At 44.6% G+C, this 26,680-nt stretch overlaps 1 protein-coding gene across 7 annotated transcripts in view; it reads right to left on the bottom strand.

Annotated features, from left to right (window-relative positions):
• The window catches only part of PSD3 (pleckstrin and Sec7 domain containing 3), a 137,776-nt gene that overhangs the window by 6,215 nt on the left and 104,881 nt on the right, over positions 1-26,680 (bottom strand). For 6 of the 7 annotated variants that reach the window (XM_072360364.1, XM_072360362.1, XM_072360360.1 and 3 more), the window contains one exon: positions 16,112-25,918. In XM_072360364.1, coding sequence (XP_072216465.1) covers positions 25,706-25,918 — 213 coding nt within the window. In that variant the 3' untranslated portion in view covers positions 16,112-25,705. Of the gene's footprint in view, positions 1-16,111; positions 25,919-26,680 lie in introns of those variants that run through there. The other variant, XM_072360361.1, reaches the window with a different exon arrangement.

Raw genomic sequence — 26,680 nt, 5'->3', positions numbered from 1 at the left:
TTTCCTGGATTCAGGACAACATCTGGGTTTTTCACCATTCAGACTTCCCGTTGCCTTTGTGCTGCTTGCCTTTCTCCTTATAAGCGGCATCTCTCCCAGTAGCCAGTAGGCACCAGTCTCCTGTGGCAGCACTATGGCCAACCCTACTTAGCCAAGTTCCCTTTCCTGGAGTGCTGATTCTCAGCAAAATTGCATTTGCAGTGTCAAAACCAGGAACTTTCAACATCCACTTGGAAAACTCCCCCAGTTTATGACAGAGAAATTATGTCCCATGTCTTTATTTCCAGGACAGGAAATGGCTGTCCACTGGGGACAAAATGGCATTGTCGCATCCTTGGCTGTCTGTGCCATGGAGTAACACAGGACATGATTGCAACCATAACTGCAACCTAGTGCAAGACAGCGTTGTAATTACTGGTGGCACAGCTCCATTGAGCAGCAGACTGTCTTCATTCTTGGTAAGCCACTGTAGAAATGATAAGGGCATGTACTGTAGTTCTTTAATAACATGAGTAATCACATCATATTACCCTGTTTATATATTTTCTTACAGCACAAAACAACCTTGTTTCTGCTCCTGCATTTCCAACAAGAAAATGCTCGAACCAGCCTAACTTCAGACTCTGGTCTTGGATGCTGTAGTAGTGTTGGGAAAGGCTGTACCACTTTCTAGCAGGGTACTTCTGAAGGCAAGACTGAATGCTATCTCGGGTTTGAGGCACTTAAGAGAGTAAGCAATGCCACCTACTGGCATGGAAATGGAAGATTTAACTACTCCAGTGGGTGCGGTGATGGAAAGGGAAATGGCTGTCACTGCTCTTCAGAAGGTCTTTTGCAGCTTCATCTTCAGCTGAAATAGGGGTGGAGGCAATCAGGAGCTTTCCTCCTAGCAAGTGTTACTTGGCTAAGGTCTGTAGGAAAACACCTAGCAGCTAACTCACTATCTTTCACTGTTCCTTTTGGAATGAATCGTGATGAAAGCAGCAACTTGACCTGGCATTGATGAGCAGCCTGCATGCCAGGGTGGTACCAGAATATCCTCAGATGCTGAACATGGAGTGGTGATGTGAAAATACACCCTTGCCTACCAGCACTGATAGCTAAACAGGCCTTTGAAAAAGGTAAGTATTTCACACAGCTTCAAGGTCTGAAGGATTAATTTCAGAAAGAGAAGTCATCAGTGGAACTTAAGGCAATGCCTCAAATACTGAATGTCGTAGTGGATGGGCAGCTGGGTAATTCTGCCCTCATAATTACACATGAATATGGAAACATTTGCCAATAATAGGTTTTAAACACATAAAGGGAAGTAACAAAGGCTGTAACTAAACTAAGGAAGTCCCCGGGACAGGATATTCTTGAGGCAACTGCCACTGTTTGTTTCTAGAGGTGGAATGCACACTGAGGTAAGTGCTTACACAGAGCATCAGTGGAGAGCATTTCCAGAGTACTGACTATTTTTCCAGCCCTGCTCCCTTGGTTAGTGAGGTTTTCTTAACACCAGTTTCCATAAGGAGCAACACAGGATGCTGCAGGGCATGCCTGCAAAGCCTTCACAAGCTTCAGAGAGTATGCTGGCCACCAAGGAGCTGCCTCCTAACTTCTCAGAAGGGAAAGCAAAATCCTAAGATCAGCGCTGGGGGCCAACATAGGAAAGGCTAGATGTGTGCCCTGGCAAGGGGAAGGAAGACCAGAGTTGGTAAGGCCCTGGGGATGAGAGACCCCTTTGGTTGCCTTGCCCTGGCAGCCCTGGAGCATCTTGCTAACACTTTCTGGCATCCACGTGTAGATACATTACAAGGAGGGAGTCAGAAGCACACACAGCAAAGAAAGGTGCTGAGCAGTGGTGAAGAGGCACCACCAGATAGCAAAGCAGAACAGGAAGCAGGGCATGAGACCCAAGCCAGTGTGTGCATCTGACTGCAGGTGTCACTTCTGAGACCTGTCCTGCAAAACCAGGGACAGAATTAGACCCTGATCATTCACAGTTGCACATTTTCCTCTATCAGGGCCCTAATTTTAATCCTACCCTGTGTATCCCCATGTTTTTTCTCTGCTTGTCCCTAGTATGAGGAGACAACACTTCACACCTGAGCTGTGAAGTGAGAATAGTCCCAGGGAGCAAAGGAACAGAACAGAACAGAGAGTCTCCAGTGACTACAAATAATAAAATATGTGTGGTCACATCAGTTTATACAGCAGTGTATTCACACTGTACTACCACTGCAATCTAATAGGCTGAAGTAGTTGTGTGAGAGGTTCAATTAGAAGCATACAGATAAACTGTTGCTGATGAACTGCTACTAATACTTTGTGATGCCAAATCCTGCCCAAGTTAATAAATTAGGAGAGATTACAACTAATTGCTGCTTAAATAGCTGAGATTGAACATGTCTCCACAGATGCATTCACCCTCTCCCCTGCCACCTGCTCTTGGAATAATTAGTTGCAAAAGAGAAAATAAACCCAGAAACATCTGAAAGAGTAAAACTTACAGCCTTACTAAGATTATTACATGTTATACTGGCCTCAAAAGACACTGAGGTATGGAATCTATAACAAATTTGCTTTGGCCAGTGCTAAAATTGCACTGAAACCAGTGAAGCTGAAGTTATTCAAAATCAGTGCCAGTAAAGCATTGTAATGAACTATTTTCTCTAAGACAGAAAGTGGATTTAGGCAGTGACTTGGAAAAGACTGGTTCATCTTTCTCCTCAGTCATGTATTACCTGCATGATCTAATGCTCCAGGACATAACGGAACATGCACCTCACAGTCAGGTTGTTTTACTGCAACTTCAGGTGCATTGGTGGTGTGTACTGAATTGTGAATCCTCTGGTGAAATACAGATGCACTGTTTCGTTTCAGGTGTGTTAGCTGCTTTCGATGAGATGGATCAAGTAGCTGACTTCCACAATATTGTAAGCTCCCTAAACAAACAGTATCAGTTAGATACTGTGGGATAGCAAGGTGGGATAGTAAGGTGTTTACCTATTGCCACATGAGGACTAAGCTAGTGCCATACAGGAAAATCCTCTGAGACCTCCCTGGGCAATAGAGACAGTACTGCATCTGAGAAGGAGCCAGGAGCTCACCCTGGAAACAGGAGTTGGGGCAGAGTGACCCCCACTTCTCTACCCATGCTGCAGCCTACCAGGGCTGTTGCTACACTGAGCTACTGCGGGGATCTTACAGACACCAGCCTGGGCAATTCATGTGTGCTGCACCTGTCCCAGGGCAGGGAATGAATCTCATCTGCATTTGGACACAGCTGTGGGCATTTAAATGCCATCTGATTCATTAAAGCACTGTGTTGATGAACACCCAGGACCTTCCCCAGATTTGACCTCTGTGTACCTGTCATACTTAACAGCCTATCTCCACCAGTGAAGCCACCCATTATGTCTCCGTGTAGGGCAGATGCTTATTGGTGACCCACCAACCTGACAAATTCTCATCTCCTCTCAGGGCTGCTCCCTGTATGATTTGTCTTGTTTTCCATGACAGTGAATCCCATAAAACAACAATATAACATGTGGGCTGTGAGCCCTGATTTTGGCTGGGGTCACTAGATTCTGCTGTTAGACAGGTAATACATGATGACACAAAGCCACTCATCCCACTTTTAGAAACAGCCAAACACGGGGTCGTACTGTGTGTGTCATCTTGTATTTCCACTGGGTCTGGGAGAAGGTTTTAGTTACAATGCAAGAACCAGCTCTTCCAACCACAGTGCTTGGGCAGAAAACAGGGAACAGTTGGTTCAATGTGGAATCAGCAGATATACCACCACAACCTGTTTTCATAGCCCACAGCACAAAGTTCAGGGAACTCAAAGACCATCAGGCCTTCTGAACTTAGGAAACTGACCCAGAGACCACTGCGGAGTCCAGAAGGAATGCAGGACTATGTTCTGTCTGTCATTACCAGACACTAAGCAAGTTAATCTACCAAGTCTCTACAGAGAGGAAGGACAAAAGGTGTGACCCCACATCAGCCCACACAAAGGAAACTGAAGGAGTAATATTGCATCTGAGTACTCAGTCCTGTGAAGGTGAGTAGGGAGAGGGCTAAAATGGGCTTTTGGTGCACATCAGGGTCTGAGCAGGTGCCCAACACTGAGAGAAGTGGAGGGTTTAGGAGTAACCAAAGAGCCCATGACTGTAGTGTAGAAGCATCTCAGTGGAAAACACTGGATCTTGAAAGGCTGTTTAATCAAGCAGAGAAAGGTGCAATGTGAACCAATGGCTATAAACTGAAGTCTGACATTTACAATGAGATTAGAAAGATTTGTAAAATTAAGGGAGAACTAGCCATTCAGTTGGAGGTGTCAAGGGTGTATTATTAGAACCGTTCTGGAAGAGCACAGCCTGGCCCTATCCACTGCACTGACATGCACACAGCTGGGGCAACACGGGGAAGTCCCCAGCTGTAATGTAAAGCTAAGTGAGATAACTGCATCTGCTGACACTGCTCCATGGGAGGCAAAACAGGACAGGCCGGTCAGTACCAGCAAACCTGCACTGGGCTGGTAGAGGACTTTCCAATCATACCATGCTACCTCCCAGAGGAAATTCTTGGTTTTACCTTCTCTCTCTATACTTCTTCTTCTTCTTTTTTTCTTTTTTTTTTTCTTTAAGTATTTATATATACATACATATATGAACAAAAAATAACAGCTCCTGCAAGCAGTGGAATCTTAAGACTTTTTTTTTCTCCCTCATAGCTCTTACCATGCTCTCCACACTTCTGCCCTTTGAGGACCAAACCTTCATTCCCAATTCAGCCCTACAGTGTGAGAGAAGGACACCTTCAGCTAATTTACATCTAAGTGAGCATTTGTCAGAGTAAAGAATAAAGGTCTTAGTGTGCAAAATGGTTCCTGTGGCAGTACTAATCAATACTTGCTTGATGGATTGCCTGCCAGGAGTCTTTCAGGCACATCATTTTAGCTGCTAGACTTTCTGCTTGCTCACTGCTTAACAAAATAAATAGAGATGAATCATGGTATTTAACATAAAACTCCAACCCAGAATCAAAGCTGTTTAAAATGCACAGTGGTTTGCCCTGCTCCATCCTTCCTTTCCCTTTGCTCAGAAAGAATGCTAAGTCCCAGCTCTCCTGGAGCAAGCACAAGGTTTGCATGATAACCACTTCACCAAGGACGGCCCTTTCCTCTGCAATCATTGACCACAGTCCCAACACAGGGCTTGGCTCCTCTCTGCCCCTGAAGCAGGAGCTGGCTGAGAAAGAAAGAACTGAGATGTATTCCTGCGTGGCTGATGGGAGGGTGATATTTCACATATGCCTTTCTTAGTTGCTGTGATGCAATGCACAAACTGTTCCTTCTGCTCCTGCGCCTATTGTGCTACTAATCCACGTGAAAGCTCCCACCACTGAACTGTCTCCGCCTGCAACTGCATCACATTCAGAACTGCAAGCAGCAACACAGAGCCAGGTTTTCAGAAGTATTCAGTTCCTCAGTAATAACAAATGTATGTTTGTCTCTCCAAAAATTCACAGTTCTATTCAGAAACATAACTAGTAGCTGATTTCTTTATCTAGCTTGAAAATAGATGATGCTTTTCTTGAAACTCTATACACCTACAAGCCACTAATAGCCTGGGAAAGGGTGAATAATCATAGCAGTGACTATTTTGGCCAGATAGGAAAGCCAAACTTCATCTAGCAGTTCTGTCCACTCCCATATCTCACCAACCCCTAAAACACCACCCTGCAGCAAAACGCAATCAGGCAGGTGGGCAACTTGAAGGAGGGCAGGAGCTGTGCAGCCAGGAAAGACAGAAGGCAAATGATGGGAGCACAGCAGCAAAGAGGAGCTGTACTTCAGGGTCCCAGTTACCCCAGCACTGGCGTTCTGTGAGATGTTAGGGCAGCAGGAGCACGCAGGACCTGGGCTCATGGGTACAGAAAGCCTGGAGCAGGGGTGTTCAGGGAAGAGACAAAGAGGATACCTGACCTCTAGAAGCTGGTGGGTTTCAGATAGAGTGCAGCTGCAAGAAAGATCAAGAGGGACTTTGAGACTGAAGGCTCTCACTCTGCACCCCCACCCCACCATCCTCTTCACAAAGTGCTTGTGAGGTAAGCACCACGAGAGATCAGAAGGTTTGGTGCTCTTTTTGATAATGGTATGATGGGATTTTTATTTTTTTTTCCAAGTGACACACAAAGTAGATGCCCTGAAATCTTTCCAGTGGGACTTTCGTAGCTCAGATGTGTGGGAGCTGCAGGTTGACGCTCTGTGGTGCACCACTGTGGAAAGCTGGGATGCACTGCATCAAAACACAGGGAGGTCAGGCAGATCATCTGGTACAAGGACAGCTTAGAGCCAGTAATAGTAACCCCACCCAGTGCTTTGAAGAACACCTCTAGCACTTATCAACAAGGTTCTTCCTGGCCTTAAAACCAGGGACTAATTTTTGTTTTCAGTACCCAAGGAAAATTCTTCATTCACAAGTATTTTGTTTTAGTTTTGGTAACTCCTTCAGTTTTCAATATCCTTCTCTCTCTTGCTCAGCTTACTTGTAATCCAATATATCCATGGTTAATAATTGCTGTGGCAGTGAATTCTTTGAATTATAGATAAAGGATCCAAAAACAATCAGAGAACAACTTGAATATTTCATATTAGACCTAAATGTTTTATGATTGCTTGCAGAGTGAAATTAGTAAGGACACTTGGTCAGTGCTGTATAATTTATGCTGTGCTTAAGCAGGAAGATTACAGAACTGAACACATGGAAAGGCTGAGGTTGGCAGGGACATCTGTGTCCATCTGGACCAACCCTGCTCCAGCAGGAACAGCTAAAGCAGGGTGCCCAGGCCCATACCGAGTCTGCTTTTAAGTTCTCCAAGGAGACTCCATCATCTCTCTGAGCAACCTGTGGCAGTGCTCCATCACCTTCACAGCACAGAATTGCTGCCTGATGTTCTGTAGGAGCCTCCTGTGCCTCAATTTGTACACATTGCCTTTTGTCCTGGCACTGGGCACCACTGAAGAGAGCCTGTCTCCATCCCTTTTGCACCCTCTCTCCAAGTATTTATACATACCACTAAGATCCTCCCTGAACCTTCTTTTCTTGATGCTGGACAGCCCCAGCAACCTCAGCCTTTCCTCACTCCTGTGAGGAACAGAATGGAAGATCTCCATTCTTTCATCTACTTAACAGCCCTCTGCTGGACTGTCTCTTGTAGTGGCCTCACAACTCCAAGAGTAAGCTACAGTAATTTTTTTTTTTTTTTTAAATCTGTAAAGTTATTTAATATTGGGTAGGTGAATGTTTCTATTAAATAAGGGGTATCCTGCATCTTAATTCACAACACTACCCTTCCAATCTCAGTGAAAGATCAGAACTTCCATTCTTAGTTTTGTAGTTGTGCTTTCCTCCTCTCACCTGTCAGGATGGAGGCTACTGAACAGGGCAGCACCAACCTCTGCTCTCTATCCAAGCTACTGCTGTTTTTGTTTATTGTGCATAATAACAATTTTATAGAACAGTAAAACAATAACAATCTGACTGTGGGCAAAATGGTCACTGTGTGCCTGTTTCTTTGTCTTACTTTATCTGTCTGTTCCAGCTATTTTGTCTGCTAATGTTTTTGCTCTGCAGCCAGACAGTGCATCCTGACTCTACTGCAAAAAGCCCAATAAAGTACTTACCTCTGAATTTCAGTTTGAGTATAAATCTTTTGAGAGCAAATGGATCCAAACAATAGTGTGAAACCGTGGGGGGCTTGCATATTGCTTAGCATAACATTGCTTTGAACTGGGGTGATGACTTCAATACAAGTGACCATTAATAATTCTGTCTGAACTTTAACAGGAATTTTCAGAGAGGAGAGGTGCAGATATGCTTGAGGTGTTAGCTGTAATTGTGAAGTTTTCTCTGCTGACGAATCAGAACTAAACAAACTGAGAGCAGCACTGAAGAGTAAGACCAAGATGGGATGATCCTCATAAAGGAGGTAAAGCTGCCAAAGTACTCAAGGCAGCTACAAGAGGAGAGTGACTCTGGAGTGGGAGATGGGAATTCACATTGTGTATGTGCTCACAGATTCTCAGGTGAGATAATTACTTGGTCTTTTTCTGCTTCATTTCTGCCTAGAGGACATCACTATGGGGAGGAGATAGATTATGATGCAACCAGAGCAAGTAGTGGGGGGCACAGACCACAGGCTATTCCTGGTTAGAAGGGACCCATAAGGATCATTGAGTCCAACCCCTGGCTCCTCACAGGTCCACACAAAATCCAAACTCTGTGTTTGAGAGCAGTGTCCAAACATACCCTGAACTCCAGCACTGGGGCCGTGCCCACCACCCTCTGGTGCAGACCCTGTCCCTGACCTCCAGCTGCCCCTCCCCTGGCACAGCTCCGTGCCGTTCCCTCGGTCCCTGTCGCTGTCACACACAGCAGAGCTCAGCGCTGCCCTCCACTCGCTGTGAGGAGCTGCAGCTGCCATGAGGGCTCCCCTCAGCTCCTCTGCTATGCACTGAGCACCTTGAGGGACCTCAGCACCCCCACACAACACGCCCTCAGACCCTTCCCCATCTTTGTAGCTCTCCTTTGGATGCACTCTCACAGTTTCATGTCTGAAGTACAAAGGCTGAGCAGTATCTATCATGGAAATTTTGTTTTGCATTAGTCATTTGGAAAACCTTATCCAGTAGGTGTCACAGCTGAGACAGGCTGCATAGAGGGATTTTGACCTCTGACTGTAGATGTGGCTGTTTTCTTTTAAGGCAATCACTGATTTTTCTACAAGTCTATGATGACAGAAACCTGAAAGATCCAAAATGTCTCCCAGAGAAGACCTCTGAGATTCCAGATAGGGGCTCCATGCACGGTGAGCAGAGGCAGCTGTCTCTGCCCTTGTAGAGAATGAATCTCTGCAAAAGCAAATAGTACTTAATCCACAGCCCAGTAAAAGAGAGGTATGGCACAGGAAAAGTTTACTGGGAAGCCTTCACATGGAAAGATGGGAACAAAGGATGACAAACTTCAGCTAGACAATTCTACAGCTAATACAAGCAGCCAAACAAATGCAGTGTTTTCTCACATCCATCAGAAACAACAGCAACAATCAACTATGGCAGCTTTTCATTGTTCTAAGAGGAACAGGCCAAGAGCTGCAGAAACCTATAGGAGCTCTTGTTCTTGTTGTGTGCTGAGGAAATGTGGAATAAAAACTGCACTGCAATGGAAGGAACTGAATAGATAAATGGGGCTGGTCCCTAAGCAAAACCAGGATTCTAAGGCATGGGATGGCAAACTTGAAAATCTTACTGCAGAGAGATTGGTTAGGATTTGCAGGATTTTTATTTTTATTTTTTTCTGTTGTTTAAAGTCTATTTTATTTTATTTTATTTTATTTTATTTTATTTTATTTTATTTTATTTTTTAGGTTTGGTACCCCAGCAAATTTGCATTTCATAGCCAGCAGAGCTCAGCTCTCAGCTGGTGAAAGCTGAGGACATGCTCTCTGCCTTTAGCATCCATACCATCTATCCCTTGCTACGCCTGTGGTTGCTACGCCTGTGGTTTTGGCAGCCAGATTTTTTTCAAGCCTGACTCCTAGAAGCTTGAATTGAGTCAAATGGATATTTAAACCCCTCGAATTCACAGAAACAGCCTTGGTGAGTCAGAAGGAAAGGACTGCTCCTTTGATCGATCACATCTGTGACTCAAAGCCAAGTATGCATTCAAACAAGTTAAACCATCTCCAGGGCTCATAAAACATTGTGCCAGGACTTTTGTGCTCTCCATTAAAGCCATGCCAGTCTCCAAAAGCCTTGCAGTTTGCAAATCATGGGGATTAATATTTATTACTGTTGAATGTACTGTTGAATGTGGTCAAGGCCCCTGCCCTGGAGAGTTTGCATTTAAATAGTACAGGAAGAACTGGCACATGCACTCAGCCTTGGCCTTTGTCTGCTCCCAGCCAAGCTAGGGGTGAAGCCTTTCTGGTTCCCAGGCACACACCAGATCAGGCTGGGGTGGGCTGGATTCCTGGGCACCCTCTGAAATCAAGGGTGGACAAGACCCAGACTGCATGATTGGCATATGTCCCCTGGAGGACATCTGCATCTCCTAATGCTTGGCAAGGAGGCCCTGTCAGTCAGACTGCACTCTGAGCTAAACATGAAGAGGCATCTGATGAATCACAAGCACAGCAAGAGCCCATAGGGCTGTAAAATACCTCTAGGGACTTGTTTGTGCCAGATCTTGTAGAAAGTTCAAGAGGAATTAGCTAAAGATGTGAATCAAATTGCTGTGGGGAACGTGTTCAGATTTTAAGAGGCTCTTGCAGGATTGAGCATGCTGCACTCCGGAAGCCAGACTGCATGGGGGTCATCTGAATCAGAGTGCCAATGAGCAGCAGATGCAGTACATCCCACGCATTTTAAAGCAGTTACCTCCACTCAGATGCAGCTGTCCAGCTAAGACCTTTGTGGTGGCATCACCTGCCACATGGAAGTGAAGAGACATGGAAGTGGAATTACAGTGGAGCTCCATCACTGTATTCCTGAAAAGAGAGAGCATCCACATGATGCATGCTGTGGCCACAGAGGCTTCGTCAACTCATCTTTTCTTTCTGACAGTGTGCAAATAATCCCTAGGAAAAATGATAAAAGAACAAACAAAAGGTTAGTGAACATGCAGGACAGTCTAAACCAAGGGATCCCACCTTGTCAGATAGAACAATATCCTGGGAGAAACGCAAAGGTCCCCAGTCTACACACACAATGCAGTGGAAATGCCATGGCTGCGAGGTTCAAGCAGCAGAAGGGCTGATGTCTGAAATTCCCCAGCACTGGTGTCAGAGCCCAGAGCCCTTATGGACAGAGCAACTAGGGAGACTGAAGCTGGAGGACATCCTTTCATGTCCAGATGGGCGGCTGAAAGAAAAGAGTCCCATCCACCTATAAGAATTTCCTTTTTATTGCTGTAGTCCAATGTTTTGGGTCTCTCCAGCAGTTTTACTGCACTCCTGCCGGTTTACCTGCCTACCTGCCAGTGAAGATTATTTACCATGAGCACCTGCTGCTCTGGGTTCACTGATCTTCTCAGCTCCCAACATCAGAGGTTCAAGACTCAAAATGGAGCCAATGAGGAATGGTCAGAAAACTAGCCTTAGAGGAACTGGGAGGGCAGAAAAAAAAAAAAAAAAAAAAAAAAAAAGAAAGAAAAAAAAGAAAAAAAAGAAAAAAAAAAAAAAAAAAAAAAGAAGAAGGGAAAAAAAGCAGCAAATGAAAACAAGGCTCTCTGAGTGAGGTTTCACTGTACTGGGTCCCCACCACCTGCCTACTTTTTGCCCACACACCGTTTAATCAGCATGCCAGGGAGTCTGGCTCCCTGCCAACAGGAATGTGGATTCTGACAATTTGTCTGAAGTGTAGTCAGGAATTGCAGCTAAACAGAAAGAGCACTTCTTTCTCTGTGGAGCTTTTTTGTTTGGGTTTTTTTCTTTTTGGGGGGTGGGGGGGTCGTTTTTTTGTGTGTGTGTGGTGGTTTTTTTTTTCGTTTTTTTTTTTTTTCTTTCCCCCCCACCCCAAAAGCAATTACAACCTCTAACTGCCGCCCACACCTCAGTTGCCTGAGAAACGCAGCGTGGGTACGGCGGCAGTAGCAGAGATTCGGGTTTTACACTATGGTTGCTATCACTGGGTAGCTGCAAGGCCCCCACAAAACCATCTCTGCAGGATCTGCTGAAAACGCCCAGACAGGGAGAGTACTGCCACCCCAGGCACAGCCCACTTCAAGAGCCTACCATAGCAAGCATCACTCTGGGAGAAGCCAGGGGTGCAATAATTGGTGTCTGCATCACACCGCAAATTATTCTGGCTCCATCCACCCCAGACTCAGGACTTCATGTTCCAGCAGAGTACGGCTCTGTATGCGATGGAGGGCAGCATACACTGAGAGGTGGGTATCACACATGCTTTTGTTTCATCAGGAATGCTTTCCACACCTGCCATCACAGCAGTGCTCCAGTCATCACCTTATCTACCTTCAAGCACATGCCTGCTCTGGGGATTGTATCCACCCCAAGTTTCTAGAGACATGCATCCTTACTAACAGGCTGTGGCTGGAGTTCATCTGAAAAGACAAAGTGCTGTTCTGGATATGTGGGCAGAAGGGTGAAGCTTGCTCAAGCCAATTAAAAAATACCTTCTCAAAGAGGTGACAGAACATCTCTACTGAGCACTTCTGAGCACAGAGTGAAAGAGTGAGGGGGATGGACAGAAGGATGATTTATGTCTGACAAAGACTGTTCCTTCAGAGAAAAAAAAAAAAAAAACACAAACACAAACCCACTGTTTTTTGTTTTCTTTTGAACAATCTTTGCACAGTGGTGCAAGGGGAAGTTTGCTGTCTGTGAGTTTTTGTTCCCCTGCTTTTCCCAACAAAGAATTCCACATCCAGCAGCCAGCACACAGACCCAGGGATGCTGCTGTCTTCCAAGCTACAAAGCACAGAAAGGAGTACTTATCTTGGCCACCTCTGAGCAGTCTTCTCTGAAGGCCAGCACACAGCACCCTCTCTTGACCTCACGGCAGCCCTGAGAGTGTTCGAATCTCCCCTGCAAACAGTGGGGGAACACGAACTTTTTGCCAGAAGACAAAGGGAGGTGTTAGGCAACCTTCATAGGTGGCTGCTCCTTTCTTATTAATGGATTGCTTTTTCCAAGTGATAGATGGATCTGTATGCAGTTTGCTTGCCTCCCATGCTATTTCTTTACACTCTTGCTCAGTTTTCTCCTTGCTTTAGGGTTTCAAACCATTCCTTGTTGCTCTCCCCTGCTGCAAATCCTCCCTGACATTTTTTTCCACAGAGCTTCCTATCCTTGATGCTATATTCTGCAGTCATCTGCAGTTTTCCAGCCATCTGTACAATACATTTCACCTACATTTCAAGACTGCACAGATAAAGACCCACCAATGCCTTCACATGTGCAGACAAGTAGTGTTTGTTCTTAGAGAAAACATGACGCTTCTGCACTTCAGAAGTCTGTCCCCGAGATTTTAACTCACAAACCTTGATTTCTCAAAATGTCCTCCTACTGTCATTTTTGCATTCTCAGTATTCATCCTTTTTTACCTTGTGGCCCCTGGCAGAGCTCCTGCACAATTCAAATAGTTCCAAATATTCCTACAAACATCTTTTTAATTGCCGGAGTCATTAAACTTATAGTGGCTGGACCAAGTTTACACTAGGTGGAACCTGTCCCGGAGCCTTTCTCCCCATTCAACTTATTTCAGGAACCAACTCAAACCACTACTAAGAAACTGGTCAAGTTATTAAGTAAGGAACATACCAATTACCCAATAAACATAAAACTCTCACTTGTCTACAATTATACTATTTTCTCCACTATTATACAATTACAGATCTGTTAATCAGTACTTTTACATGCTACACATCACACAGAGCTACCATTCAGTTACATATCCACCACCTTTCCCTCTCCACATGACCTGTAACCAGGGTTCAAACTTATCCTTCTGCAACCCACACCAATTTTTTCAGACACAGACCTAATTTAAAATCAACGGGTTGTCGCACAGGAATTGCATCTGACTTGGGTTTGTAAGTCAGCAGCACCATTGTTCATAGGCACAAGCACCCCTCCCTCCAGAATATTCCCCCATACTTTGTTCTTCACCTGATTTTCTACCTTACTTGTCACCATTTCTGTTTCTGGAACATTTTTTGTCTCTTTTTCATACCTTCTTTTCTCTGCTTCAGGTGCTCTGTAAGACTGATACTACTTGCTCGTGACTGGCCCAGTTCTGCTACATCTGTATACATTTTTTTCCGAAGTTCCTACTGGGGCAATGTCAGCTTCATCCAGTACTGCTGATAGACTGCTTTAAGCATAGGGGACCCTACAGTTTTCTACTGTTTACCTCAGATCTTCTCTAAGAAGAATTGGTGTGCTTCAGATAATCAACAAAAAAAAAAAAAAAAAAAAGATCTACATCACCTATGTGCCTTATCCACTCAAAAATTAGCTGTGGAATCATGACCAGAAGAGAGGTCCTGTAATGAATATGACCAATCCCAGAGTGGTGGCAATCTGTTGTGTAGTAAGTAGTTCATCTCTTCTAGCGTGGCCCAATTTGAGGGAGAAATTATTAGGGTGGTGAGTGGTATAATTTCTTCTGAAAAACATCTGTTCAGCAGCAGCAAACATAGAAAGACAGAGCAGGAAAATACAATGACATAACAGATGAAAACCTGGGTCATCACCATATCATTCTCTTCATAATGCTCCAGGCTCTTAAAAGCCTCCAGGTATTTTTGTCCTTGTCTTGTCATTTAGGAGGCCACCACAGCACATCAGTACTTTGCTATCTATCTTAAGAACTCTTCCAATTTCAAATCTAGAGATATCCATGCCAACTTTAGATCTTTTAGACCTATTTGTGCTTTACTTTGGGTTGAAGTCACTCTCTCATGCTAGATTATTTATAAATAGCAAAAGACATCTGCAGTTTCTGCGGACTGTGGAGGTTTTAGCTGTATATATAACCTTCTGGGTTCACTTGATAGCTTTATTACTTGGAAATGTAAACTGAAAATGGACAACGAAGAATAAAGAGAATGTGCTCAGAATTGACTTGGTCAGATGGGAGGACAAAACAGGAAAAGATGTAGTGATCAGCACTGACATTACCTTTTACAAACAATTAAACATTCATTTGGACATTTGAGGAGGAATTAAATACACCTTCCTAAGTATAACACCCACTCCTCTTCACCACCACCTTTCTTAGAAGAAATACTAAGACATGAACATGTATTAGGACCAGAAACTCCCAAAGCTTTGATGTAACCAGGATGGGAAATACCGGAACAGCAAAGAAAAAGTCTGACATCCCATAGCATACTGTGGAAAGATAGCATAACTACCTCAAGTCTTGCTATTCATCTAAGGCAATATGCCAAGTTTCTAGGAGAAAAAAACACACAAAAAAATAATCATCTCAAAATGGTCATTCAGAAAGATCTTGGTAAGAAAAAAATAGCTTCCTTACCACTGTTCCGAACAAAACCTCACAGCCCTTCTGTGAATGTTCTCTGTGCCAAACCCATGATTGAAGGTGTCCTGTTACCCGTTCAGCAGTTCCTCCGCTCCCACAACGAGCCACATCCAGTGCAAGAACAGCAAACACAAAATCATTTGCCTTCTGTGCAATGTGCAGATTCCTTCCCTTCACTCTGGTGAACCCAATCCCAACTGTATTTCCGTGCTCTCTCTTTTTCTTTAGCATCCTGCTTTTCTGTCTGTCATGGGTCTTTGTTTCCTTCCATTCACTAGGCCATCAGCAATTTCCAACCCTGCTCTCAAGCAAAGTGTTCTGCAAAAAAAGGACAAGGGGAAAAGGCCTTAAGTTGCGCCAGGGCAAGTTCAGGTTGGATATTAGGAAGAACTTCTTTACAGAAAGGGTAGTTAGGTACTGGAATAGGCTCCCCAGGGAGGTGGTTGAATCGCCATCCCTGAATGTGTTTAAGAGCTGTTTGGATGTGGTACTCAGGGATATGATTTAGCAGAGGTTTTTTAGAGATGGGGTACTGGTTAGGCTGTGGTTGGACCTGATGATCTTCAAGGTCTTTTCCAACCTGGGTAATTCTATGATTCTATGAAAATGGCTGAGGTCATTTTCCACTTTTCCACCTCTTGCAGGGATACAAGGAGAGATGCTTGAGCTGTGCTCACTTAGGACTAGTGCACATGCACTACTGCTGGCCCCAACCACGTGTCTCCTCAAGATTCCTGTGATAGGGAGTGTTTGCTGTGTAGCACCACAATGCATTCTGCGATGCCAGTGGTATGCTGGTCCAGACTATGCTTCTGTAAGGTACGGAGTACACACACTCTCCAGCTCCTGAAACTTGGAGTCTGCTGACTGCCAGAGGCAAACAGGATGCTCCAGGGAACGGCTGTACCAGCTGGTGGATACACATTTTCCCTGGGCAGGTCAGCCCAGCTAGGGGTTGCTAAGAGCCCCCGGTACCACCTTCATGTTCCTATGCATACAAAGAAAAGGTAAGGGCTCCAAAAGAAACCATTCAACTGCAGAAGATGAAATACATTTGGTTTATTTCTTTCTAAAGTTTGTACATATACATATATCATTATACATATGTGAGATCCTTCACTAGGGTTGCTTGAGTTCAATTACATAAAAATTATTGGGAAGCTTGCAGGCTCTCTGTTGCCCGTAAGCAACACTTATTCCAGCTTATAAAAACACAGAGGAACAGAGTAATAATCAGGAACATGGACACAAGAGAGAATTCTACTTTATATCTCACAGTTTCAATACATCAAAGGCAAATTATTTGTCTGTATACTGTAGGCTTACTTTATCAGCAATGATAAAATAGAGGAAAATATTTATATACAGTCACCTCAAGTGAAAAATAAAGCAATGTAAACTTAAATTCCAAAATATTATTTTAAATGATATAACAATATCCCCAGAAGTCCTTCTTCCACAGAGAAGAGGACTGATTAAGTGCCTTCATTTATCAGGAAATGATCATTCTAGTACCAGTTACATGAAGCAGAATAAGGGAGGGCATCCTGTGGTACCTGTAGAAAAGAGCGACAACTCTGCTTCAGGAAACCATCTCTGTATAAGCAATACATGTTTGAGTCCTTGTGGACATCAGCAGCACATGGAAATGTCTCCTACGAACCAGGATTTAAATCAGCACAGCTCTGACTCTGACCACCAAGGAGGAATGTGCTTTTCTGGCAATGAATGCATCCAGGGACAAGAAGGAGTGCCCTGGTGGTAAGACATCCTCAAACCTGACCAGACCAAGAGTCAGAGCAGCAAAATTTCATGCTGCTAGAAAAGATAGTGATTACCTCAATGCTGTCTCAGAGCAGAGCCAAGAAGTACCACAGAGCAGTGAGACCAGGACTGCGTCTCCAGTGTGTCGCATGAAGAACACTCCATTGAGTCAGTGATGAGAGTAAACTGAGTTGAACAGTATTAGAAAGAAGGTTCCTGCACTTGGCAAAAGGGACAGGAGGCCACCAAAAGGAAAGATCTTGCAAGGACTGCTGTTAGGCTCAGTAAAATTAAGTCTGCACAAAAGAGATTCAGCGTGTGCACACATGTGTAAGACACTCTTTGCACTACTGCTGCCAAGGGTTACTGTTCCCATCGGGGTACTATTCAACAGTAACTGTTAATTAGGCGCTTTTTCTGAACTGCATCATCTCACTGCATCACCAAGAGAAGCAAGTAACCCGAGGGAGAGTTTGGTGCCTGAAAAGGATTACAGCTGATCCAAAGGAAGATTATGAGGATGTCCCTCTTAATTTCACCCACCGCTGCAGTCAACTTGCATCTCAGTCTTGCAAGACACTAACACTCTGGCCACGGTCCAGTGAAGCATACAGCCATAACTTCACAAAGGCTGCTCAAATACTTTTAGCTAACTGCATGATAAGAGTTCTATGACTTCAGGTAAGAATCCCACCCTCTGGCTCTGCTCCTTCTCTCCTAGGATAATGCAGATATTCCTAGCTTTGCACTAGCTAGAGCAAATGGGAAAATCCGCTGGACTTCCTTATGCCTTTACTTAGCCCAGCAACTTCTTAACAACTTCTTTAAATACCACAAGGGAAACCTTTGGGAGTCAAGCAAGAAGCCTTACAGTGATATTTTACTCCTGTTGCTCTTCTTCTCCCCACTGAAGAAAAAAACATTCCTCTTGAAATCTGGACAATTGCAGAAAGAAACCCTCACTACTGCTGTATGACTCTGTCTGCAGGAGACATCACAGGCACCTGTCCTGCTTGGACACGATTTTGGACATGAGGCCCTTCTGCTGAATTTTCACAGAGTGAGGTCAACAATTTCATAGTATCATAGTATCATAGTATCGTGCGAGTTGGAAGGGACCTTAGAGATCATCGAGTCCAACTCCCGGGATTCGAGCCCTTCTGTGTAGCAGAGCGGCACTTCTGCCACTTGTGCCACAGGGGGGATTCGAACCCCGGGCCTCTGGTGTTGCAAGCAGCAATTCTACCACTGCGCCACCGGAGGCACACAAGTAAAGCTGTATATTTGATCTTCAGAGTGTGATTTTCATTAGTAGATTCAGAAGTAGATACATATGATAACAGAAATGGGGAGATAGCCCAGTGTTGTGCTAGCAGAAAATAGAACCCAGTGATCCTTGCTTAGACTCTCAGATATATGCCTTTGCTTTCAGCTACACACAGCCCCTGGTGGGCAACACAAGGGATAGGCTAACTCTGCAAAAGCTCTGATGACTCTTTAACTTATTTTGAGAACAATTAGAACAAGCATCCTAACAAAGCTGGTAGCTTCTTAAGTGCTTTGACCAAAATAAGCCTCAGAAAAGAACAGCAGGCTCTGGAGTGTTGAGTCATAGAAGCCATACTATACCTATGGAACACATACACACATCTATAGGCATCACTTAAACACATTCACCACGTACTGTAAGCCTCAGATTGTACCTCACACAGAGAGTATTGATTTTAAAGTTTTCAAACTGCCAGAAAACTTTGTTCTTTTATCCACGTTATAACCCTAGCCTCAAGTAAGATGTCACGAATATGTACATATTAAAAAAATAAAAATTTAAAAAAATCCACCACTGTTCTCATCCTACAGTTTTTCTCAACTTGACAGCACTGAGCACCAAGTTTTCCTAAGTGTGTAAGTGACTTAAGACTATCACTGTCAATAGCACGAGCCTTGTGAAGCAGCACAAACAGGGAACCACAAATCAGCCTTTTCCCAGCAAGAGGCTCTGGGAAGACAAAGGACTTTGTGTCCAACATGTCTCCATAGCAGTTGGCTAGCTGCTAAGTGGTTAAACAAGGATATTCACATTGCCCAAGGCAAAGCTGAAACCTTGTCTGCTTGAGCAAAATGCATCTCGCTGTGCTGGTCTAGTATAGGTGAATTAAATACAGGACCACTGCTGCAGAGAGGCTGCTAGTTGCAAAGGTTTATGTCAGAGAAAAGCCACACTCTTCTAATTTGTGGCATTTCTAAACCATGTATTGCCAAGAAACGTACTTTTTCCTCAGGCCAAATACACCTTAGGCATGCACTCCAGCTGATTCCTGGCACAGCTTTAACAGCAGATGCCATGGTAGGTCCCTTATTGTTTAACAATTTATAACTTTTACAAAATACTTCATTACTCAAAGTGAATGACAGAAGCACTTTGTGCTGGCCTACATTTGCTCCTTTTGACCACAGCAGCAAAGTCAGGTCAACAGTGTAGCCTCTGGGAAAGCTGTAGTTTGGGCTTGTTAAGGAAAGTGATCTAATAAATAATTAACATAAAGCTTCAATGCAGCTAACAAAACAAATGAGGAAGGTACCTACGTGCAGGCAGGGCTGAGCTGGTTTCCTTTCACTGTTGAGCTGGATGCTGCCAACAGGAGAGCTGACATTCACACAGGGCTTCCAGACACATCTCTCCAGGGCAATCTCTTATCCTAAGTCTTATTTAAATTAGCCTCTTCCCAATGAAGCAGTGACACTCCAGTATGAGGCTGCTGCAGTCACAAGGGAGAGATGCAGCCGGTGACAGAAACCAAGGGCAGTTTCCCAAGCAGAACAGTTTATGTGAAAAGGGAAGCCAGCATTTCTAATTTCCCCCAGCACTGAGGTCAATGCTGGAGCACAGTGTGCTCCAGGACCCAGGACGTGAAGAGCCATGGAGGGTGGCACTGGCTTTCTGAATGCCTTCAGTAACATCAGCCATATAGGAACTGGTTCCATGCAGCAGACTGTAGCTTGAGGAATACAGTTTCTCTAGAGGTCAACAAGCCTCCTCTTCCTGGAGCAAAAGCTCAGAAACCCCAGGTGGAGCAGTTCACTAAGCCATACCTATGCTGCTGGGAGAGCTCAGCGAGGAGAAGTGAAGGCAAACTGCACAAATATATGCTATAAATAACACTCTCTATAAGCTGGAGATCACTTATTTCAAAGACATTTCTGACACAGCTTCTTCAGCTTGCCCTTCCTGGCAGCCTGGGCAGCTGACACCAGAAGCACATGCTGAGGAGCTTCAGTCATGCTCTGGCAACACTGGTGAAGTATGGACTTCAGAACTGCACTTTCAGAGCAGATGTGGCACCCCAGAGTTTCTGGAGATCCACGAGTAAAGTTTTAACAAGCAGCCACCTAGAAGATTGCTGCAGATAAGGTGTTTATACTGCCTTTGCTTTTGCAAAGGTGGTATTTCTGGGCATCCTCTCTCTGTGCTCGGGGACACATATTGAAAATGGTGTCTTTTTTTTCTTTCTTTTTTTCCCCACACAGCTCCCTGAAAGTTATGACCTGGAATTTGGGAAAGTCCCCAAATCCATGAAAAAGAGCATGTCAAAGTTTCTACCCAGAAGGCTGCCTCTGCCTCTGAGATTTGTAGAGAGGTGACTAGGAACATCACAAGTGTCTGGTCTCAGTGTGGGAGGGGGACCTTGTATTCATGCAGCACAACACAAGAGGAATACAGGAGCCTGAAACTCTTGTCTTGCACCTTTTAGCTATAAATGTAGCTGGGAATACAGGCTACAAATGAGCAGAATGGGAAAGCTGCTCAAAGGGTTATCTATGCAATGCAGCACTGCTTCAGAGCAGGTTTTCTCCAGGCAAGATGGGACAGTCAAATTTTCCACATTTCTACAAGCATGGAAGGAAAGAGACCTGTTACACAGAAGCAGCTGAGGTGCTAAGATGACAGACAGAAGCAGCTTGACAGAAAGGAGGAGGAGCTGTCAGACTAACTGTGATAAGGCCAGAATTGATTTAGGGTTGGAGAATGCAGACACTGTAAGCTACAAGCCGTCTGCAGAAAAAAGCCATCTCCACTTTCGAGAAGCACACCACAGCGCAATTGCTCCAGAAATGCAATGATAATCCTTCTGCAGCTGACTTTCTCCACTGCCACAGACACCTACTCACCAAAGCAACTGCTCTCATCAACTGGGAGCCCAGTCCCATTGGAGTGAGCCAAAAGCTTGGCTGTTTCAAGCTGGATGGACAACCAGCCTCAATACAAGAATGCACCAGTGCAATCCAGGTCATGAAGAGCCTCTGGAGGCCAGTTAGCTCAAATTCCTGCTCTCAGCAGTGCTCCGCTGCACACTGCACTCCAGAAGAGCCCCTAAACTTGGACAGGCAGCATCCTGGGAGTGGGCAGGATCAAGGAGAAAGCACTTAAGGGATGAGCTGTTACAGCCCTTAGAAAGCTTCTGGTAACCATTTACAAGTGGCTGGCTATAGATGAAAAAGTGTCTGAGTTGGCGTCACAGTTGAACAGTGTTCCCCCACAGCTCTGCTACATTAATCACCCTGCTGGCTGACTTATCTCTCTACATCAATTAAAGACACAACATAAATACTGGATTAAAAAGCTGCAGTCATGTTCACTGGTCCATGCGTGATTTATCTGCAAGACGCATACAAACACAGCCGGCCCAGAGATTTTCTTTCACAGCACTGCTGACAAAAATCTCAGCATCCTCCTGCCTTATAAAGGAGTGGGCAATTTTAGCTTTGGGAGAGTATCTCACCTCTGGTTGCAGGAGAGGAGCGAGAAGCACAAAGATGCCTTCCCTCCCTCCCCTTTCTGCTGTCATGTTCAGACCTAGTCCAAGCCTTCCTGCTGCTCCTCCATCAGCCAGGAGAGGAGCCCATGTATGTGAGCAGCCAGCAGTGCTTCACAGAACGATGCTGGCCCGATCCTGCTCCCTTCTCCACATCCCCCTCTCAAGACGTGGGCTGCAGCTTTGCCTGAGCGACGGTTTCCAGGCGGCACACTGCAGCAAGGAAGAACGATGCCTCCCCGGAGGCACCAACGCAAAGGCTGCCTTGGGGGCTGCTCACTCACACACACACTTGTGGTGGTCTGTCAGTTGCAGTTGAAGGAGCTGGTGCTGCATTGTCTTAACTGAGCATCTAGACACAGCTCCACCTGTGCTGATCAGGGCCCAAAACAAGCCCCATGTAACTCCAGCTCATAATGAGCATCCTCAGAAAGCCATACTAAGATCAGATGCATGGTGGGGGCAGCCAGGCATGCAGGGGCCCCAGGGGAAGGCTGGAACTCAGCAGAACACTCTTAAGATATTACAGTGGGAGCTCCTGAGTCACTGAGGTCAAACATTCAGCAAAAAGAGTCAGGGTACTGATACCATGCAAAGCCATCCAGTCAGACTCCCCGTGGTACCACCCAACAACATGCACCACTGATGCCCCCTGAGAGTCTGTGTCCATTCTTTACAATAGCATTGGGGGAAAAAAAAAAAAAAATAAAAAAGCAACTGACAGACTGACAGTACTGCTTAGTAGATGATCCTGTTCCTAAGGGAGTCCAGGAGGCTTAGGCTTTCACAACAGCATCTCCTTTTTCTCTTGGCCTCTGAAATGTGCATTTTCACTTGGGTGCCTGGGATGCCTAGAATTTGTAAAGCAATGGAGCAAAATGACATTAATTAAAACTCAAGCAGAACCTGACAAATTCTCAGTAAACTAATCTGCACATCTCAACAATCTCACCAAGAGTGCTCCAAGCTCAACAAATGTTTAATCACTAAAAAATACAGTGAAAAACTGCATTTGCTAAGCACAGATGAGACTTAAAGCTTACACCCTAATCCACTTGCTAGTATACCTTGAAATGGAAACAAAATAATAAAAACTGAAAAAAAATCATTTTTGCAGCTCACTTTTTGACTTTCCTATTGCTTCAAATCATCTCCTCTGCAACGACTTTGAAAAGGAATTAACCAGTTTCTCTGTCAAAGCTGGGAAATGCATTTTACAGGAATCATTTCTTTTTGAGCTCAGCAATTTAACTGCAGCCTACAGCAGCCAGAACATCTTAAAAGCTGAGAAAAAAAAAAAAAAAAAAAAAAGTTCAAATGTCACCTCTTCACCTTTTAAAGCTATGCACTCTGTATTCACAAGAGGTTTGCTGTGCATATTCCAGGCTGCATTTGAAAAGCTCACCCAGACAACCCCATTGTGAAAGTCAAGCAGGGCCCATTTACAAACCTGTGCCTTTTTTTCTATTTCTGTTGCATGCTTTCTATGAAATGCCACTATCTACAGCTGGGCAAGTTTTCTTCTCAAATATGCATTCAGCATCTCCCATATGTCTTTTTTCCCCTCTCAGCATAACCTCCCTCTCTACTGTTTGTTTTAAACCAGCAGAGTATGACAAACAGCTGCAGGGATCTCCTCCTGGCTTTGTTCCCCCACCCTCCACCCCCCCCCCACCATCCACCATGAGCTGTTCACCTACCAGATATGATACATACAAACAATCCCCTCCAATAAGCACTATCACACAGTGAGTCTCCCAGTGCAGCATGCTGCACTCTGTTCCTCCAGCTCCAGTAAAAGAAAGCATCTTTCTTCAGCAAGAGAACTGAAAACATGCTCCACCATAATCATACATAACTTCTACAGGCATAGCACTAAACAAGCACTGACAGTTTCTATTCAGGACTGCAGTTTTTACAGACATTGCCAGGGCTAGATGCTGACCTCCTGACTCCTTGCATAGAGCAACCACACTCAGTGGCAAATGCCAAATGTGCACATCACACAAGCATCTTGCAAATGCATCATCACACATGGAATCGGTCCCATCTGGTTTCACTGCCAGGCTGCAACTGCAGGGATTGATGTGTTTCAGTACCAGGAGGTGTTGAAGCATCTGAGGGCATGTCATCTCGGTTACAGCCAATAGTGAGCACACTGGGAAAGCACAGTGGTACTCTGTTGGGGAGGCAAGTCAAGTGGCACCTGTTAAGGCCTTTCAGTCTTTGATTGTTCCCTTTTCTGTCCATGGAACCAGCAGTTCAATAAGTTAGACTAATTGACTTGGACACTTTGGGAAGTCTGGCAGAATGCACATCCAGTCAGATGGTAATTTTTCTTGATGTGTGACCCTACATTATTTGGGCTGAAAATAACAGCACATTTCTAATCAGTCCTTGCATTGATCTTGACGTTTCTCTATACATTAAGAATTACATCCATCAGGACAGCTGCCCTGTGCCAGGCATAGAAAAAACACCAGTGATCAACATTTCTCAGATGGCCTCAAACTCACCTCTCAAGATGGTTTGTGAAATGGGCCAGAATGGTTATACTATTCTGTATATGGAAAGGGTGAGGCGAAGAGGGAAAGACTTGTCTGAGCTCACCCAGCAAGACAGTATCAAATCAGAGATTAAAACTCAGAGTGTACAGTACCAGACAAACCAATGCTCTTGCTTCCATAAGGCAACAGGGGCTGAGAAGCAGACAAATGACTTCTGCATCGTTTCTGTACTCAAGGCTGCCAAATACTGCAAAGATCTGTGGGCCAAAAAGTTTTGAAGTATGGATAGCTCTACCTGTGGTGGCCTCTCCCCAGCCTCTACTTCCTTCTGAAAGCCTGAAGCAGGATGTGCTGGAACTGCAAGGTGAGCTGGCAACTGGCAGGTGAGGGGTAAGATCTGTCAGTCAGACTGCCTTGTGCCAGCCTCCAACACAGAGTAGCCAGGATAGCATCAAACCCTGGCCCTGACTGAGAACAGGTCTATGTCATTCTCCAGTTGGCCCCAGCCTCTTCCACCTATATATCAGCTAAAACAGAAAAATCAACTGCTGAGGAAAACCATTTCCTGAAGAGAAAGGGCAAAGTACTCTATCACTGTCAGAGATATTGCATACATCCACAGTACCAACAAGGAAACTCCTGGAAAGTGGAGCATCAGGAGACAATGTATCATAAGGCTCTATATAGCAGCTAAGTGAGAGCGTATAGTTAAAAACTACACAGAGGCCCTTTGTCTTTAGAACACACTGCTAATGGTTGACATCTACAGCAGCCACCACCACAACCCAGTGGTTCATTCTGACTTGGTAATTTCTCATCTCCCTGAACACAGAGACAGCACAGGTTTGGACATCCCCCAGCCTGCTAACTCAGGAGAAGACTTCTTGCTTGGAAAGAAGCAAATGATTCCAGTGCTGTCATCCCAGCATTGTCAGAGATTTCCAGGTTGCAGTCCTTTGCATTCATGGGTCCAGAGTCAATTCAATAACAATAAGCAACAGTGGCTATTTACTACAGCACCCATTGCTAATTACCAGTACCAACATGCTCTGCACTATCAGGAAACCACTGTTCCCAGCATTGTAGACTTTATTCAGCCCTCTGCAGCTGCCTGTTTGTACAAATTTCTCACAGCTACAGCTCATATTCACAATGCTGCAGCATTTGTCCAGTTATTTTTCCCACCCACCACGTAAATAAAGTGACAAGTGACTTGAGAGATGAAAGCCACGTGCCGATGGGAGGAGATAAATGGGGAAGAGACAGAATATACGTCACAGCGCTCTACCCTTCCCCCAGCTCCTTTAGTAACAGAACACAAAAAAGTCCCGATGCTTCAATTGCTAAATGATAAATTAACAGAGCAAAGCAAAGCAGGAGCAAAGACATCTCCCACAATCTGCACAGAAACAGCAAAATATACAATAGAAAATGTCACTAACACCCCATTCAGGCAGATGCACTTATTTTTATGTATGACAGGTTATTAAATGGAAAAAATTTGACCACCGGTACTTTGCTGCATGGCTGTTCCCCTAGTTGTCATTTCCACCCTAAGTGACCTTCTGCTTAATGCTGGGTGTTTCTGGCCTGTAGTCCTTCCTCTCTGAGACACTGCGTTTCACCTTGGCACTAACTGGAGACTCCTGATTGAGCGACGAACTCGAGTGGGATTTCTTCAGTCCTGATGCATCATTCTCTCCTCCACTCAGCAGCTCCTTCACTCCTTCTTTCAGGAGGCCAATGTAAATCTCATAGCGATTTTTCTGGAAAATGAAAAGAAAGGGCTGAATCAGTGCATGACAAATTCTGCAGAAACATTTGAAAGACCATCTAGGTAACATAATAGCTTCAAGTTTAAAGTGATGTTGAAAGTAAGGAGTCTAATATGGATACGAACAATGGTGGCTAATGTAAATTACACTGTGCAAACAAAGATTTCGGTCAGGCTGTGCACAAGGAAATGCTGTGAAATTTAAAACACTCAGTTCTGCAGCATACATATCCCAGTAGTCTGATGAATGGTGGCTCTCGGCTAGCTAGAATGCATGGTTATTTCTGAGTAACAACACCAAGAAGGAGCTTTCTGACCTTAGCCCCACTGAGTCACCTCATATATATATATATAAAGTCATTGTGTGCTCAAAAAACAAAAACAAAAACAAAAACATGGATACAATGTGTGGCAAAACGAACTAAAGGAAAAGAAAAATCCCCATGGCTACAGCTGTCCCTTGCAACCCTCCATTCCCATCAGTAGGTCCTGTTTTTCTGGCTTGAGCCCGAAGGGCAGAAACCAAAGTCAGGCCCATCTAAGTTCAGACTACAGGCTTGGCCACCTTTGAGACCCTGAGAAGAAGGACACTTTGAGAAGAAGGAGTAGATGAGGGAGTAGCAGAACATATTCCCCTGACAAGACATTTTGAACAACAAAGGCTGGTTTTTGCCCAAACACTTCTATTTTTTGTATGGGAGAAGTTCACTTTACCACGAACCATTCCCGCTAGCTCTGGATTCTCATCTGAAGT

Source organism: Excalfactoria chinensis, chromosome Z (genome assembly GCF_039878825.1).
Source record: "Excalfactoria chinensis isolate bCotChi1 chromosome Z, bCotChi1.hap2, whole genome shotgun sequence".
Lineage (NCBI taxonomy): Eukaryota > Metazoa > Chordata > Aves > Galliformes > Phasianidae > Excalfactoria > Excalfactoria chinensis.
This window is presented reverse-complemented; position numbering and strand designations above follow the sequence as displayed.